This window comes from Otolemur garnettii, unplaced genomic scaffold, assembly GCF_000181295.1.
Source record: "Otolemur garnettii isolate 467f Iridium unplaced genomic scaffold, OtoGar3 scaffold00012, whole genome shotgun sequence".
Lineage (NCBI taxonomy): Eukaryota > Metazoa > Chordata > Mammalia > Primates > Galagidae > Otolemur > Otolemur garnettii.
Genome location: NW_003852407.1, coordinates 6,041,816 through 6,061,436, shown reverse-complemented (window position 1 = coordinate 6,061,436; position 19,621 = coordinate 6,041,816). Strand labels below are relative to the sequence as shown.

General features: G+C 35.0%; 1 protein-coding gene across 1 annotated transcript in view; it reads right to left on the bottom strand.

Moving 5' to 3' along the window:
- Positions 1-4,426: 4,426 nt before the first annotated feature.
- The window catches only part of PIAS2 (protein inhibitor of activated STAT 2), a 106,727-nt gene continuing 91,532 nt past the window's right edge, over positions 4,427-19,621 (bottom strand). The window contains exons 12-14 of the mRNA XM_023510164.1: positions 12,867-13,006; positions 7,463-7,500; positions 4,427-4,950 (exon numbers count right to left, since the gene is read on the bottom strand). Of these exons, the coding sequence (XP_023365932.1) occupies positions 4,771-4,950; positions 7,463-7,500; positions 12,867-13,006 (358 nt within the window). The 3' untranslated portion in view covers positions 4,427-4,770. The remainder of the gene's footprint in view (positions 4,951-7,462; positions 7,501-12,866; positions 13,007-19,621) is intronic.

Genomic DNA, 19,621 nt, shown 5'->3' with positions numbered 1-19,621 from the left:
CAATCCTCTTGCCTCAGTTTTTCTACTTTTAGTAGAGATGGGGGTCTTGCTTTTGCTCAAGTTGCTCTCAAACCTGTGAGCTCAAGCAATCCACCAGCCTTGGCCTCCCAGAGTGCTTGCATTACAGGTGTGAGTCACCTTGGCCGGCCCTTACTTAAATTTTGAGACAGTCTCACTACGACCTCCTTGGTAGAGTGCCATCACAGCTAGCCAGAATGCACGGCTATTTTTTATTGCAGTTATCATTGTTGTTTTAGCTGGCCCGGGCCGGGTTCAAACCTGCCACCCTCAATGTATGTGGCTGGCACCATAACTGTGCTCTGGGCGCAAAGCCAGCTAACAGAGGTTATAATGATGTGAAATAATGCCTGTTGACTGAGGGAAAAACCAAGATATAAGTTACAGTAAGAATGAATGAAACTACGTAAAAACATACACAAGTAGCAAAGAAGAGTGGCAAGTAATATACAAAAATATTCAAAGTGTTTTTTTTTTTTCCTGGGGATAGTATTATAACCAAGTGTTATTTTTCTTTATATTTTTCTCTATTGTCCAAACTTTCCACAATGAGCATATACTACAGACATAAACAGAAAAAAACACAAACATTATTCAATCAGGCAAACATTAAAGAAGGACAGGCACTTTATAGAGCTTTATTTGTTTTTTTCAGAAATTGTGGCATGGTTCCTAACTGGGGGGAGGGTGAAACCAAGAGGGAATAAGAAATTACAGAACAGTCATTTATTTGACAAGAACATTAGACTCTTTAAAGGCAGAGAAATTTTTAAATTCTTTTCCACACATTTCACCATAATCATGTAGAACTGTAGCAGAAAAGGTGAATCAGGTCAAATCATTCACTCTAAATGACAACTCCAAGCTCCCACAACACACAAACCCAAGAACACTAAATCCAATGTCAGACAGTTTAAATAGTGTACTGCAAATTATGGGAATGTCATTATGACATTCCATTAAAATGAAGAAAATCTTGTAGAAAAAAATTAAGAAAATAAGTGTTTACTGAATAAAGAATGAAGGGTTTAAGTGTCCCTTTTTTAACCAATTCAACACTACAGAGAAATGAAAGGCATACCTATTAAATTCATGCTTTTTTTCAGACAGAGTCTCACTTTGTCACCCCTGGTAGAGTTCTGTAGCCTCAGAGCTCACAGCAACCTCTCACTCTTGGGCTCAAGCGATTCTCTTGCCTCAGCCTCCTGAGTAGCTGGGACTAAGGCACCAGCCACAACACCTGGCTATTTTTAGAGATGGGGTCTCACTCTATCTATCTCAGGCTGGTCTGGAACCTTTGTAAGCTCAGGCTATTGGCCCACCTTGGCCTTCCAAAGTGCTGGGATTATAGGCATGAGTCACCATGCCTGACCTAAATGCATGCTCTTTAAAAATTGCCTTTACTTAAAAATACAAAAATGTCAACTAATGAATACTTTATTGGCAGAAGACAACTTGGTTACCAATGGTGAACATCCATGACTGGTCTGAGGGCAGAATGTCTAGATAGTCTGCATACCAAAGTCACAACAGTTTCTGTTGAACACTAGTTCACTTAAAATGCAACATCTTACCTTTCTTCAAATTCCTTAAGATGGTCGTAAGGAAAACTTATTTTATACCAAGAGTTATGATTCAACTTAAATTAAATGCTCATCTATGCATTTTATTTTCATTCTAGCTGTTTGCAAACACATCAGATAAATGCCACACGACCTAAATTCACCTCAAGTATCTTACTGGCCTTTACAATTATTCTAAGACACATGCCAAGTGTTTATAACTTCTGGCCAGAAACGGAAATAAAATCCTTTATAAACTGGCTCACCTAAAGTGTCATAAAGTTATGAGTGAAAGCTAACCTTAGCCATGAAGCTATATTCAGCACCAATTACACTGTCAGGAGTTACCAAAACAAGAAAGCCCTTGATATTTCAAAGTGAAGAAAGATAAAAATACAGGTTGACTAAGTGATTCCTTTTTTTTTTTAGAAACAGAATCTCATTTTATCGCCCGCAGTAGAGTGCTGTGGTGTCCAACTATTTTTTTGTTGCAGTTTGGCTGGGGCCGGGTTTAAACCCGCCACCCTTGCTTGGTATATGGGGCTGGCACCCTACCCCATGAGCCACAGGTGCCGCCCTGAACAAGTGATTCTAAGAGACTAGTATCTATAGTTGCCTTCCTTAAACAAAATACTCCAGATAATCACTGGTTGGCTGACAGAACCTGAGCAACAGCCAAGAGGACCCCTCTGCAACTCTTTTATAATTGGTTAAGAAAAAAATCTGACAAAATAAACAGCCAAAGTGTCAGGGGTCTTGGTAAAAATAGTGACTGTATCAAAGCATGATGGCTTAATAATTATGTTGCCATAACACCAAGGGCATAAAGTACTCACCTTCAAATATACATATATGATGTTAAGTGCCAATTTTAAGATTATACACTACAAAGTGTATTTTTTAAATGTTTAAGTCACTTGTATGAGATAAATTAAAAATTTATATGTAATTTCAGTGTAAGACACCAAAAATGAACATTAAAACTGTTCACAGAAAACAGTGAAAAACAACTTACAACTATAAAAGTACAGTTACCAGTTACAAGAACTAGGTAAATAAACTAATTTCTATTAATATTTTCATTTACCTTATAAAACTTTGTTCATTAAATTGGGGAGAGTCTGAGAATCTCAAGTGTAACAACATGATAACAAATATACATCATTTTATTAACAAATTATACCACACAAAGCAGATTACTTTTTCTATCTGATTACAGAGTCAACAGAAATTGCACCTGTATTTAGAGCAGCAACATAAAATTAAGAGAAAATTCTGTATCTTAACCAAAAAAACTGTAACATGGTTTGAGAATCTAATGACTAAAACAGTCAAACTGGCAACTCTGGTGTTACTACAGGAAGAATCGGTTTGTTTCCTCCACATCTTTGATAATAAGCAAATATCCCCTCCGAAAGGGATAAGACGTTACATAAGGGGATACATAGTCAAGAAGGGAGGATGTGGGAAACCATACAAAATTAAATTGATATAAAAAGAGCCCACAAAGGCCGTGAAAACTTGAGAAGGTATAAAATACCAAGCAAGGACAAGTGAGATCCCAGGAGGTGCACCAACTCTGAAGCAGCACAGCCCTATTGTAACAAACTGTACACTCTCACCTGGACACTTTTGTTTGAGAAATCAATTGCTTAGATCAGTGACTTTAAAAAAAAAAAGGATTTTGTTTTTTAAAGTAGATATAGCTTAGGGAGAGAAAGCTGAACATCAGCAAAGTACTAAATCCTTGTGAAATTAAAAATGATTTAGGAAGCCAAATGAAGCAAACTATAAAATATGGATAAAAATGTTTAGTCTAACAGTAAATCTCAGTTTTCTGACAGATATAAAATTAAACACACTATAGGAGAGCGGTTTTCAAAGTGCACCCAGTACCCCCACAGGGGTTCCTTAGACTTTGAGGGTGGCATGGAAAGTGAGATGAAGTAGGTTCTTGCCCATTCTCCCTAGCCCTTCCTCACTTCAACTCAAACATTTCTAATTCTCTTTTGTGGTTTCAGTAAAGAGTTCCTTTTTAAAAAAGGTAAAGAAACTTGGCAGCATCCCCATTCCTGGCTACTGTTCATTTTTTCCCTTAGGTTTGAAAATCACTGCCGAAACTGAAATTACGTTGGTGAGAAATAAGATCAGAGATCTAAAACCTATTTTATAAATCGGTACTACTAAAATAGGAGAAATTTCAACAAAGATTTGTACACTATCCTATACAATAGAATTTCTTCTTAGGAAGAAATTAAATTTTGTTATTACCACCCACCAAAACCTATTCTGCTGCTATTTCCAAACTCTCAATATTTGATAGTGTGAACAAAATTCTAATTAACATTTCAGTCACACCTTACCCCCAAATCATTTCATTCAGTGGCTACATAGAATTTCTTTTGAGAAGGCAAGCCTTATAGCAAACTCTAGAATGAGAATGTACACTTACCAAAAATAGCACACATTGTGTCAGGATGTTTACACTTGAACATAATCTTAAAGATAATCACTAATCTAGACTGCCAGATCCCAGAACTTCACTCAGCATTCATCAGCAAACAATGTCAAAGTGTAAATAATAACCAGGAAAAAATGCTAACATCAAGGCCATTTTTCTTCGATGGGATCATGAAGAGGAACTACAAGAAGAAAGTGAAACCAAAGCTTTGGCCACTTATTGAAGCTTCATTACTTCAATGAAAGAGAACAAATTTCCACGGAAAGGACTCAATTGGCAAACATCAGTTCTTTCCCTGTATTTTTTTCCTTCACATCAAACAGAAGTTGCTATCATTCTAGAATCAGTGATAACTTTTTTAATTAGAAAAACGTTTACTTGAATATTTACATAATTTTTATTGCTGTTTATTATAACAAAAAATTTTTAATGATTTGCAGGATCCATCCATTAACGTATGGAAATGAAATCCATCTCTCAAGATACAGAAGACACAGTTATGGCTGAATGTATCTGATGCTCAGCATATAGCATGAGTTAAGAGAAATCCTTGCACGTCATTTGGTTCTTGCTGCAGTCATCTGTGTTCATCTCAGAAAGCAAAAGAATCCATTTGACTTTCAATAAATATCAAAGTAACTGCCAAAAAATATATATAGTTTCCACGGACCAGAGATCCAAGAAAGAGCAGTTTTGGTGAATGATTCCCAGAATCAAGTGCATCCTCCTTTAGTCCAGTGAGATGATGTCAGGAATGTTGCTTCCACTGCTGGTTATGACCCCTGTCTCATTCCTGCTGCTGGAGGAACTAACATGAGTACTGCTTTCATGGGGGCTGGTGGTGGTGACAGACGTACTGCTTGCTGTTAAGGGTGAGGTCAGACTATCCAAAAACATAGGAGGACAGTACTGCTTGAAACAAACAATGATGCTGATGAGGAAGAGTCTACATTGATTTTAAATAGAGACTAGAAACTGTTAGATATGCACAAGTGACAGACACATACTTAAATCCCACTGGGATTTAAAAATTTCTCTAAATTTCACATCTTTGGATGGAAGGTGACATGAACTTAGCTATTTAGATCATTAGTGAATGGAACATATACCTGACTCTCAAAACTTACGGAACTTGTTTCTTGACCATATATACAGATAAAAGTACAAATAATGTCAACAATAACTGAAGTCATTTAATAGGAAATATTGGTTCCACAATTAAAACCCATATTTAATCTCAAAAATAATTTACTGAGCTTATTAGTCAGGATTTAAATCACACCATAAAGACTAATAAGTACTTTATTTTTAATGGTATTAAACAAAAGTTCTAATGTAAAACTGAATAATGACAACGTTCATTCTAAAACAGAGACTATAAGGTAGCTAACTACCACAAGGTGCTCAGGACAGGGAATTCTCTCCTGTAATCACAAAATTTTGGAATAAATCTTAAAGGAGATCTAGTAATCTAATCTTCCTTGTAATACATGACACCCTCTTACCAATGTTTGCATTTTAAGTTCCCTTACAATCATGGTTGCTGATTCCCATTATCAGTACAAACCTGCATGTAATATTCTTAATATTGACCAAGGAGTAGAGACAGACAAGAGCTAACAGCTTTATTTTATATTGCTGTAGAATATTTTATGTGAGAAATAGCTGCACTAACTTAGCAAAACAAGAGAAGTTTAGTAACACACATATAATGCAAAAGGAAACGTCCTAAGTTTGTTACTAGTTCAACTTCATGGAAGATCAATAAAGAGATTTAATTCAAGTTATCCATTCTATATATTATTCAGCTTATTGTTAAACCACAGAACAAGAATTTAAAAGTGAAACTGCTTAGACCACGTGATTTTCAAGGCCCATAAATAAAATGGGAACCACCACCCAGGTTTAAGCTGCCTGTCAGAGTAATGGGGCAACAACTAAACCTCAGGCTCCCCTTCAAAAGAGCAAGTTAGTTAATGTTTTAGATAGATAACTGTTTTGATTCATCAATAAAATGAATACCACACACAGATTCAAGAGACTCTTTAATTTTAAAGAGCTTCTAAGGAGCTCTCTAAAGATAGCTGAATTGTCAGGCACTAAAATTCTTCTCTAAAAATCAAAACATTTTCTATTTCACATTAAAATTGGCAGGTAAATCTGGAAAAGAAGCCCCCAAACTCATATTTTATTCTTGCTACCTCTAAGGCAATTTGTAATTGCCCACGCGAAAAAGACACTCTTATTCATTTACAAAATTAGTGCTAGATACCATAGTCCTGTCGTCAATGGAGTCTGTGCCTTGAATTTCTTACAGTATCCTTTCCATACTTATCAATGACAGGGGTTAAGGGGCAATAAATAAAGCAGAAAAACCTAAGGATTCAACCACACCCTTCTATTCCTCATCAAAGAAGTTATGCTGCCACTAAGATGCCAAATAGAGCTATGAAATAAAAACCTCTAGGTCATTAAAAAGAAAAAAAAAGATTGGTCATATAAAAATCAGTGGTAATCCTTTAAGCCTGAAGAATTCATTTCCTAGATATATATATATATATATATACACACATATATATATATACTTTTACTATGTATCTTTGTTACATCAGTAGACTCAGAATGACAAGAAATTCCTTGGCTGCACAGTACTTTGGGTCCAAACTTCCACTGATGTCCATGTGATCAGATAATGGAACCAGAGGCTGACCCAAGGTGTGTGGTTAACTGTGAGCAGCCATGATCCCGGGGTTCTCCCTTTATCCCTCCCTATTCTCAACACCTCTCAAAGTCTCTTTTTTTCCTCCTCTCACTTTTATTATGCCTTTTCCTTCTTTGTTATAACTGGTATAAACCTGTCAGGGGAAACCATGCTCACTACACAGTCTTTATGTTGGGACTGGTCTACTAGAGTGTCTATTCTATCTCTGACAGAGAAAACAAGGATGACTGCTATATAGCAACTTTAAATTGGGGCATCCCTAAAGTCCTAATCTGACTCTCTTTAAAAACAATGGAGGATTCAAACTGAGTCAAGTTTGTTTAATCAGCTTTAGCTATTGATTTTTTACACGTATATATATGTATGTTTTATCTAAAATATAAAATTTCTCTGTAAAATTTTAACATCCAGCCACCTAGCACTGCTTCCACTCACTCTAATCACTCAAATTCTTATAAAAGATGCCAAATTATTAAGCTAAATAAAGTCTAATTAAAAAGTTAGAAATTAAGAACAAAATATAAACTGAAAACAGCAACTTTATTCCTTCAAATAAAATTGTTAAATATTTATATAGTACTTCCTTTCCAAAGTAATGGAGAGTTGACTGTCCTGATTTTACGCAACTGGTCATTTTTAGTTAGTATGACAAAACCAACAATCAGACACAAAGTAGTTGCTTAAATTCAGGATACATACCTGGGGATCAACTGGAATAAGGGAAAGAAAATCCAAACCTAAAACAAAAATGCTTCGTTAATAGTTGTCTCATATTTTGGAGACCAGAATTATTTCCCCAAATCATTTTTATTGTAAATCACAAAACATTTGAGGCATTTACCACAAGGAAGCTCTAAATCATGATCAATGATATTTAACATGTAAAAACCCAAAGGTGAACATATTTCCTGACAAAACTAGAAGAGCCACCTCCCAGAGACTCAAAGGCAGTAGTCCAAAAATTTCCGGAAAATTAGGAACGGTCAAAGCAAATGCCCCCTCTTCCTCTGTTACATAACAGAAACAAAAACAATGATGAGATAATGATCTGGATTCATACCATTGGGGGAAAAAAACATGTTTAGCCCCTTAAAATGCTACAGATTTATTTTTCAGAAATACACCACATTGAGATTCATCTAAATACTACTACTTTTTTTTTTTTTTCCTGGCCAGGGCTGGGTTTGAACTACTTCTTAAACAGCTATTTCTCTGATGGTTCTCTGTTCCCACATAAGAGTGGTACATCACCCAGATCTGGGGACAAAGCAAGCACTTGCTCAATGCTGTTCACTAACAGGCTAAAGTTACCAAGGCTTATTGGGTTCTAAGCTAATATCATTTTCTAAAACAAAGCAATGGAATTCTCCAATTATGTTTTAGAAACGGAAATATGAAAAAGGTTGTCCAATAATCTCATTTTGAAGTACTAAATATTAAAAAATTTCTAGTTTGAAAAGTTTAGCAATAAATTTCAAAAGGCAGATTTACCTATATGACTAAATTTCCAATTATTTCAAAACATTAAAAAAAGAAACCACATACTAGGTATAGGTCCTCAAGACAGGCGAACTTCTGTTCAATTCCATGAGTTTTATGTTGGCATTCAAGGTTACCCCAAATATAACCACCATACATAGTGAAAGTCTCATATTATATTTTTACTCAAAACAGAGAATATTAATAGGGACATTTAAGACATTTAATAGCCAGCATGAATAATTTATAAGTCAAAATTTTAAAATATATTTATTCTATTATAATCTCTAAATAAAGTATCACAAAAATGCACATCTAATGATACAAGCTGTAGCACCAATCATTTGAAAAAAATCATTCAAATGATTTCTAAAGTATTTTTTAACTGTTGCTATAATTTTTTATCTCATGTGCCTGTCACGGACTAACTGAGCCAATGCTGGACAAAAGCAATCACAATAGACTTTTCCAATGGCTTTCCTATTAAAATGATCATCAGTACAGTGAAATATCTCCACAAGCAGAAAGTTTCTCCTCATATTATGACACTGTTCAGTAAATCCTCTAAAACTCTAAATTCTACAAGAAACAGTAATTCAAGATTTATCTAGCCCTTATAATACCTTCTGGGAGCTTTACACATTCAATATTTCTGTGACTAAGTCAAAAAAGCTTATCGGAATGTTAACTCACTTAATTTTGTTTTGCTTCCAATAATGTAACTTTTTTTATTTTTTAACAACTTCTACATTTTTAGTTTTTCAGCTTTATATGTTGTTACTTTTAATATTGTGTTGTATCACTCAGTCTGTATTAATAACTGAAACCTTTTTTATAAAGTATTAATAGCTCTGTTGACATATTGTGCACTGAAGCCAAATTACTATAAACTGCTCATTTCCTAAATGTCCAACTATTCCCATTCATAACTTCAATTAAAATAAATATACAAGCTTGATACGATTTTCAAACTGCTTTTGCAGCTCTATCACTAGAGAATGCCCATCAAGATCTAAAGACTCCCTACTTTCATTATTTCAATTCTAGCTCTTCAGTTGTATTTTAATTTCTTTGACGATTTCATGTGTTCCAATAAACACAAAGTCTATTTAGAAAAGATTTAAGAGATTTACTTGCTCTCTATCTTTTGACACCTCAATTCATGGATAATTTTGAATATGCTGACATATACAGTGTCATACTAAAAATACCTAGAAATTTTTCTAAAACTTTGGTTGAAACTTTGGATTGTCTTCCAAGCACAACACAGGTGCAGTCTATCCAAAACACAAAAGGTATTCATGTAAATATGTCTCACTGAAACCACTTTTTCTAGAAGTGAAATTTGATATAGTATTTCAACATGCTTGTTTTTCTAATAAAAAACTAAAGTATCAAAGTGTTCCTGAATTGTACATTTTATGTAGAATATTAAAACTCTTACAGGAAATAAAGTTTTATCAATAGTGATTAAAAGTTTAATACCTTGTTTCGTAAGTTTAGCAAAATGTTATTTTCTCATTTCACCGTAAGTTTCAATTGTAGCATGTCATGCTAACATATATTTATGCCCTCCTAAAATATTTCATCACTGAAAATACTCAATTATTTTTAACTAAAAAGCAAGTAGTGCCAAAGTTTCTTACGGTACATTCTAAATGTTTTTGTTTTATTAACACTTGATAAATTATAATTTTTAAATATGAAATGCTTCATTGTGTGAAACTGACTCATTAGGTTTTCTCTCATTGATGACAACGCATTACCTTACTTGAGTCATAAACTTTAACAAAACATAACTGCTACATGATTAAAGAAGTAAATGCTTAGCACTTCCAAATTTTAATGATACAACTTTTGAGCACCATTCGCACCTGACAATATGGCACTAGCAACAATAAGGCAGTCATATTTTTTCTTGAAATAATCAAGCTGTTTTCCATTCCACAAATACAAATTATTTGTTTTATTTTGTATTCACTGTTGCACAGTATCAGAAGGTGTTCCAAGCTGCAGTTCATTATTAATATCATTTCTTCTTTGTTCTCCTGCAGATTCAGAAGATTCACGTTTATGATGTTTAAAAGGAATGTTAAGAAATGTGTTAAAACTCTGTTATCTCTCCATTCCTGGTGTTCTATTTAATATTTCATTATAAATTATTAAACTTAGCAATATCAAAACTCTCCACAATATAACTAATTACATAAATTATGCACAAAAATAAAACGACAGTAATTATTAAATACAAAAGAGTACATTATCAAAAAAAACTATTTAGATGCAGTAACATAATTCATAGATGATAAAACTAACAATCCTAAAGCACAATAGAGCCTACTCTATAAGCTTATGAATTGTAAGAAAGCTTTTCAACATTTTAATAATAATAACCAGTATCACCATAATGGTTAATATCAACCTTGGATAGTAGTCTTATTTCCTCAATTCCAGCTTGAAATGCATTTTACTAAATACATAATTCAGATATATTTTACATTTTTCTCAAATCCGCACATTTCTTAAATGGAATAAAGTCTCAATTTATACCCAAATTGTGCAATAATACAAATTCTCCAAAATTAAAAATTCATCCAGATTCACATTAATTTGAAAATTGGCAGGGCAAGTGATTTACCAATGTTATTGTTAAATGGCAAGATCACTCTAATAAACAGAAATGTTCATTATCTTTTGTCAGAATTAATTTTTAATTCAACATCTTTAGGTAACAAATCCTTTAGGAATGCTTGTTTATAATACATACTAAGATAATATGTAAACACTCTTCAATCTGGCCAAAGCTGAAGCAATATATGGCAGACAGGAATTAAGAATCTCTGAGTTTCCATCTTTATCATGGACCACAAAACTTCATCTGTACCTTAGCATCAGGCTTTGCATACAAAAAATACTAGCTACATAATATAACCATCAATTGTTTCAGTAACACAAATTTTCATCAATAGAAATATTGTGCTTAAAATAAAGACCTACCTAAAGTGAGAAAGAAAAATAAACCATAGATAAAAATCAACTTTATGAACCTAAAAAAAAAAAAAATTAATAATGGGAAAGAACTGTATTCCACTAAAAGACCCTTCAGAAATTAGTCAAGTCATAAATATAAGCAGCACTGGTCCTAACTTGCTCAGATTTGACTGACAACAATGTCTGTGAAAACAATGGCTATGAAGAGAGGAAAGAGGAGTAAAGGCAGGAAAAATTAAATTTTGCAATATTGCACTGGTTGTTTTAAGTTCTGATATTAAGGTAGGTCAAACAACCTAGGATTTTTTAAATGTTATTATACAGTACCCCTCCCCATCCAAGGTTTCATTTTCCATAATTTCATTTACCTGCAGTCAACTATAGTAAAAAAAAAAATCAAATGGAAAATATCAGAATTAAATAATTTATAAGTTTTTTTTAATTTTTATTTTTTGAGACAGAGCCTCAAGCTGTCCCCTGGCTAGAGTGCCATGGCATCACAGTTCACAGCAACCTCCAACTCCTGGGCTCAAACGATTTTCCTGCCTCCACTTCCCAAGCAGCTGGGACTACAGGTGCCCGCCACAACGCCTGGCTATTTTTTGGTTGCAGCTGTCCTTGCTGTTTGGCAGACCCAGGCTGGATTTGAACCAGCCAGCTCAGGTGTACGTGGCTGATGCCTTAGCCACTTGAGCCACAGGCGCCAAGCCAACAATTCATAAGTTTTAAAGTGCACACTGTTCTAAGTAGTCTGATAAACTCTCAAGCTGTCCCACTCTGTGCTGCTCCATCCTGCCCAGAACGTAAATCATTCTTTTGTCCAGGAGCTCTCCGTCCTCAGTCACTCAGTAGCCATCTGGGTTATCAGTGATCATCATGGTATCACAGTGTTTGTGTTACAGTAGCCCTTATATTTCTTAAAAATGGCACCAACGTGCAATAGTGGTGATGCTAACATGTTGTTAAAATTGTTCTTTTTTATTGTTGTTGTTAATCTCTTTCTGTGCCTAATTTATAAATTAGTCTTTATCATAGGTATGTGAATATAGGAAAAAACATAGTATGTACAGGATTCTGTACTATCTGCCATTTCAGGCATCCACTGGGGTCCTGGAACATATGCCCTGTAGATAAGGGGAGACGCCTGCATATATAGATTGCTCTTGGGAAACAGATGATATATCCCATCCTAATAGGGATAATATAATCCACAGGATAAAGTGGTGGGCAAAATCACCTCCAAACTGTAACAGCATATTCTAAAGTTATAACAGGTTACCAAGCATATGAGAAAATACTCTTCCCTAACCTGTGAAGGGTCCATGATAAGTAAACCCAAGAAACATTCTCTATATATGAATTCTCCACAAAAGAAAGTAAAACCCATAACATTTTCCTACCATTCTACTGTTATTTCCTATCATTAGGAATCTACAAAGCAACAATTGCTCTGTAGTTAAAATAACAACTGAACGTAATGTATTAAAACAGATATGACCTTTAAATGAAGTCTTCACATTTCCTTACCACTTCTATTTAAAATTTTAATACTGTATTTGTTACACAGATTAAGATTTAAAATAAGAAATAAAATTTGATAAAAAACAAACAAAAACAAAAACTTTCCACATACCTGGCAAATCTGATGACATGGTTGATATTGGCGTGTGGTGGAATGGTACTGAGTAGTCTGTTAATGAAGGCGGAATAGCAGCAGGATCAACCGAAGTCACACTGGGCACCCTTACAGAAGATGGCTGATACATGAGAACCCTGTTTTAAATAGCATGGGAAATTATAAACAATCTGGCTGTTAGTTCACAGGAGAGAAGCGCTGCACCACCGGGCATTCTCAGTCGTACGTTCACTAGTTTCAGCACAACTATATGGCAGCTACTCACTACACAGCACTCCACTCTACTCTCCTCTTTCATAACAGTCTTCATTTTAACATGAACGTATCTGGCTCTCAACAGCTGCTGCAACGTAAGAGCAACTTGACATTCAAACATAAAGCATAGTGCTGGAGTAATATATAATATTTTTATCCAGAAATAAAAATATACTTTATATACACTTTTATTAATGTATATGTACCATGTATGTGGATATTAGTGATTTTATCTGTAAAGTAATTTTAAACTAAAATAGAGGACTCCTAAGTTTTGATTTAAATCAGGGATTCCTTATCAGTGAAACTACCCACTATAGCACAACCAGAACTGCTTTAATTCTAACTTGAATTATATTGTTTGTACTCTTATCTGGTAATCATCTGAGTAAAGTTACCCAATCCAAAAGCCAACCAGCCTTATAGCAATAGGCCATAAACAAATGAGGATAAGATGACTATTCAAGATTTATGATATAATACCCAGAAATAAAAATACTGGCTACCATGGTATCATCTACCAGGTAGGTGAAATCCTAAGAGGTTTATGACTTTGAAATTACCTGTTCATGCTGTTAAAAATACAAATTAAACACATGTAAGAAATACTTTATAATTGGTGTTATATGAAAATATACTTTAGAATTGAGTATAATTCTAATATATACACATATATAGACACAGATATATATATAATACACACACACATAAACATACATATATATGTATATTAAAGTTTAGGCTTAAAGATCTATGCATTCTTTCTCTTTAACCTAAATTTTTTCTTAGGGTAAACAACTAAACCCTCAGAGAAAAAAAAAATATTTTGAATGTATAAGAGGAAATTAAGCAATGTTACTACCCTATGGCTGGCTGATGGAGGCCATTTTGGCAACAAATAAGGAGATACTAACAGTATAAAACATTAAGGTTAGCATCCTAAAGCACTGCGAGTCAACTATTATAAGCTTAATATCTAAAGCACAGATTTCTGTAGCTAGAAGGGACAATTACAAAGGCACAACTATCTTAGAAACTCTGGGTTTCTAAGATTCAGATCTGGTCTGATCCAGATCCAGTCCGATTTGGTCTGGACTGGTCTGATTCGGTCCTCTAGGTAGGACCACAAAGCTAGACTGGATGGCAACCTCTAGACATACTTTCTCTCCCTTGTTATTGCTCGGATTATTAAACACTGGTAATAAGAAACAATGGCATATTCTTCATACTCTAAATAACTGACAAACTTATTTCATAACCTTGTTTTACTGTCAAATCACTTAAATAATCACTATTCAGACACTAGAGTCCTTCTAAAATTGGTTGGCATTATATGAGGATCACATCTAGCTGTTATTCTTTTCTATTTCTCAAAAATATGGATGCCACTGGAAATGCGAAAAACAAAGCCATCTTCAGAGTACATATATAGTTATAATGACAACTGTGTTAGTTTCAGAAAAGTTAAATAACAGAGGTCAGAGTTAAAAGAAATCTTAGATTAAAACGTCATCTATTTAGGAGACATATCACATATATAATATGCTTGAGGCAATAGAATAGGCTAGTATTTCAAAACACATTTTCCAGAAGTAGATGTAGAAGGAAGCCATCTCAGAGAAATCAACCTGTCTAGGTTAGAATCAGAGTTTCTTGGGCTCCAATGCTACCTGAGGATCTCTAAAACTAAAACAGGGTGTGAGTTATGCTACAAAAAGCTGACTCGAGGGAAAAAAGAGAAGTTGTGATGAGATAAAGTTAAATTATTTTGTATTTAAAGCTCATCTTTTGGGGGGGGTGTTGAAAACAAAGTAGAAAGGAGAATTACTAGTACATGTTTTAAATGACAAATGGGCCTACCTCCCACACAAAGAGTGCATATAACACAGGGGTTCAAGAGGAGACTGAGTATGTGTGGAGTGCTGGGCCAGGGGCTAAGAGAGTGGCTTATCATTCTGGCTGCCTCACAATATTAATATCTTAATTTGATTTTTTATTATGTTGATAGGCAAAAGTTTGAGACCAAAAAATACATAAGGTTTCATTTAATTTAGAAAGTTTCTACTTAAAAGTTCATTTAACCTATCTCTTTTTCTCTGCTATGAAAAGAAACTAAAAGAACTTCAGATACAAGAAAAAGACAGTTCCTGTCTTTGTGGTGCACCCCCTTCTCTTCCTTTGATATTTCACACGGAAGATTTTCTTTTGTCTTAATTATGAACGGACCCTTCAACTTGAAATAGATGTACAGACAACAATAACCAAACTCCTTTTCCTTCCCTACCTCCCTGACTTACAACCACAGAGTGGTCAGGCAACATCCCTACACACTTGTTATCTCAATAACACCTAATCACTGCGTATGTCCTGTTTGCATAGCAACATGAGACTTGAAATCATTAAATAATTCCTTGATTCTGCAATATAAAAATGGTGAATATCGAAACCTGTAAAAATGCCAAAATCCAATGGGGTACAAATTAGTAAATCGACATCTAATACCTCAGAAAATATATGAAAACCTAAACTAGTCAGTGTTGGTTAATTCCTATTACCTGAACTTTACAACCATTAATACAAATTCGACTTTATATAGAATGGCTGTAAAGAAAAAGAAACAAAATATTCTGAAGTTTATGCAAAAATAAATGTATTTACCGATATGAATAACAGATTCCATGGAGAAATGTAAATGGCTATGTATGACGGAATTATGGGTGTAAAAATGTGATACTATAAAGTGATACATTTTTTTAAGACTTTTGATATTTGTTACTGTTTCTTCATAGATTGGCAAATACCTCCATAGGCATATGTATACATTATGCAAGTGTACGTATATATTTTAAATTTTTAAAACTATTCATAATATCAGCACAAAAAGTGAATTGCTAGAATGCTGCTGTAGCAAATATTAGTATTCTAGATTGTATAACAGGTAAAACTACATGGAATTCATATTTGACTCACACTTAGATGTCTGAAAATAAACTGACAATTTTTATTCATAAACCTAAAGTTCACTGTGTGCTCCTACTTTATGATCGTAAGGTATAAAAAAGATGCATATTTATCCTTATTCTGTTTCCTGTCCTTAGAATACATCCTCATTAATGGCAAAACAACCATTCAATTTCCCAAGGAGTGGGGTAGGAACATAACATGTAAAATTATCCTTTAATACAGAAAGACATAAAAGGTTTTCTGAATGTCTTAGATTAACATACAGTTTGTTCTGACAGGTATTATAAGATTGCATTTGAAGATTCAAACTGGCATACAAGGAAAAGTGCTAGCAATACCATCAAAATGTTAACAGCCATCCTCTTCAAGTGAAGTATTTTTTAACTTCTTGGTGCTTTATAAAGTTGTTTATAAGAAATAGTATTTACTAAAACATACTTTAAAAAAAATAGCTGCCCACAGAATTTCTGCATTATAAGTGAATACAGGTTTTACTGAGCTGTCAGTCTTCATTCTTTCTTATTTGCTTACTACTATTAACTAAGAAGTCATACAATGAACTTACACAGCACAGAAAAACAAAAACTTCCAGATGCTGAGCCACAAGAGAGGGTATGGAAAAGACAACCAGAAACAAAACCACAGATGCTTGAAAGCACAAAGAGATCAGAGCGATGATATAACCATAGCATGATCCTCTACCATGACAAGTGATAGCCACTCCAACACCGAAAATGTAATTTTTGCATAAAACATTAACTTTCTTATTGTTAAAAAGTTTCAAAAGAAAGTTTTTCCACCTGTCTTTCCTCCACTGGACCTACATCTGATGAATGCTATAACAAAGAATATATTCAATCCAACTGGCCAGTGGGTCCCTTTTAACTACAAGGTAGCTATCACATATTTTTTTCTTCTAGGTTAACAGCTTTAATCCTTAGACCCACTTGTCTATCACACTCTGGGTTCCACTATTTACCTTCCTATTTCTATGCTCTGGCTGCAAGCATTTATTAATAACCCTTCTTGATAACCAGCATGGACTAAACTACTCTGAAAATCATAGGCCTAAAATGAAACAAAACTAACATGGGCTATATCCTGGACACTACATTTCTTTTATTAATGCTAGGAGAAAATCAGCTTAAGTGGTGAACCCTTCAAACCATTATGTTAACTATGACATTTCAAAGATTTTCTAACAAGAATGGCAATTAATTTCTTAGTGCCATTTAAGCATCCATTAAGATGACTAGGGTTGTTCTTGTCACAAGATCATTTTGTCAATGTATTTTCTAATATCAAAGCACACCCTAGGATAAACTCGATTTGTTTTTAGTAGGCGTCATTTTATATAATATATGATTAAATAATTTCCTAAGACTGGGCTCGGCACCCATAGCTCAGTGGTTAGGGCGCCAGCCACATACACCAAGGCTGGCAGGTACAAACCTGGCCTGGGCCAGCTAAACAACAAAAACTGCAACAAAAAAATAGCTGGGCATTGTGGCAGGTGCCTGTAATCTCAGCTACTTGAGAGGCTGAGGGAAAAGAGAATCACTTAAGCCTAAGAGTTTGAGGTTGCTGTGAACTGTGATGCCACAGCACTCTACCGAGGGCAACATAGTGAGACTCTGTATCCAAGGGGAAAAAAATGATTTCCTAAGACTGAATTCAGAATTTTCATTTATCTTTCCATGTTAGCCTGTTTCATAAAAGTTATTTTTTGTGGGTGTTGATGTATGAGTCTAGTTTGGGTATTAAAGATTACATGGCTTCATGAATGAACTGAAGAGCTATAATTTATACCAGGCGTCCTCAAACTACAGCCTGCCGAGGATATTTATCTGGCCCGCTGGATGTTTTTGTTGCCACCGCTGCCTGTCCTACTTAGCAGCCGACTTGTTCAGGGGCCCGTAGTCCGGCCCTCCAATGGTCTGAGGGACAGTGAACTGGCCCTCTGTTTAAAAAGTTTGAGGACCCCTGATTTATACAAACCTTTAAAATCAAACTTTCATGTGTTACTGGTTTAGTCCCAAATCTCAACCTTATACTTATGTTTCTGTTTTCTTCTCGCCCTATAGGAGAAAGTGTATGTTATAATAGCTGACCATACATGAAACTATTCTTATTCCTCTGCATTCTGAGGTCACTGCAGGTTTTCTCATATAATGTATGTGCCATCCTTTCAATTTTGTCCCATTAACTATTGATAAAAATATGGCAAAGGGCTCAGTGCCTGTAGCTTAGCAGCTAGGGAGCCGGCCACATACACCAGGGCTGGTGGGTTCAAACCTGGCCTGAGCCTGCTAAACAACAGCTACAATGAAAAAATACCTGGGTGTTGTGGTACGTGCCTGTAGTCCCAGCTGCTTGGGACTACAACAAGAGAATTAATTACTTAAGCTCAAGAGTTTGAGGTTGGGGACTACAACAAGAGAATTAATGACTTAAGCCCAAGAATCTGAGGTTGCTGTGAGCTAGGATGCCAGAGCACTCTACCAAGGGTGACATAGTAACATTTGTTTCAAAACAAAACATGGCAAAGGATACACTCAGGGTAGACCCTTCTGGCATGCCACCAGAAACATGCTTCTAAATCACTTCAACTCATGTCAGCATCATAATGCACAATCTTTCCACTCAGCATAAATCCAACTAACTAGAGTACTCGCAACCCATGCTTTTCCAGTGTATCCTAAAGGGTATCAGAGTAAAATCTAGAAATACTGAGAGAGGATACCTGAGAAGGGTGGGTTCTAGGAGAACAGGTCTTCTCAGGGAGACCACAAGGATACACCTGCAGGGTACTTTCCATGGTGACTCAGCTCTTGGGAATCTGTAAACTTAACTTCCTGGAACTTGGAAATTTCCAAGTTCTGTGAAATCCTGTAGTCTATAGGGGCTGGAAGAGCATCTCCTGCTTGATTCAAACTGGCCAATGTGAAGGGTACCTATGGGTTGGAACTTTTGGACTGTCGATAAAAAGGGAAAGACCAAGCCAGTGGGGGAGCCCGGCCACTTGGAATTCTTCTATGCCATTAAGCTCCCAGCCAATAAATAAAGCCCTTCCTCTTATAAACATGGTGTTTGGGTGCTCTTTCTCTCTGTTGGGCCTTGTCTTCCTGCAACAATGCTAGATCTAAGCATCAATTCTTCTGATTTTCTACCCCACTAAACATTTCAAAATTATATATTCATTTTTTTTTCTATCACTCAAATTATAGAAGTGTCAAGCAAATTGTCCCAAAGAAGCAAAAAGTGATCAGCACACCAGAAAAAAACCTACTTGAAATACTTTTCTCATTTTGTTCTACTACCAAAACTACAAACAAACAAACCCAATATTCATTCCAATTAAATAGGTAATAGAAAAGATATGACCTTACTATGATGTGTAAATCCTATCTTGATATGAGTATTTTAACAGTGAAAAAGGAAACTAAAAGTTTTGGTTTGGGCTAGGGCTGGGTTTGAACCCACCACCTCCAGCATATGGGGCTGGCACCCTACTCCTTGAGCCACAGGTAGCT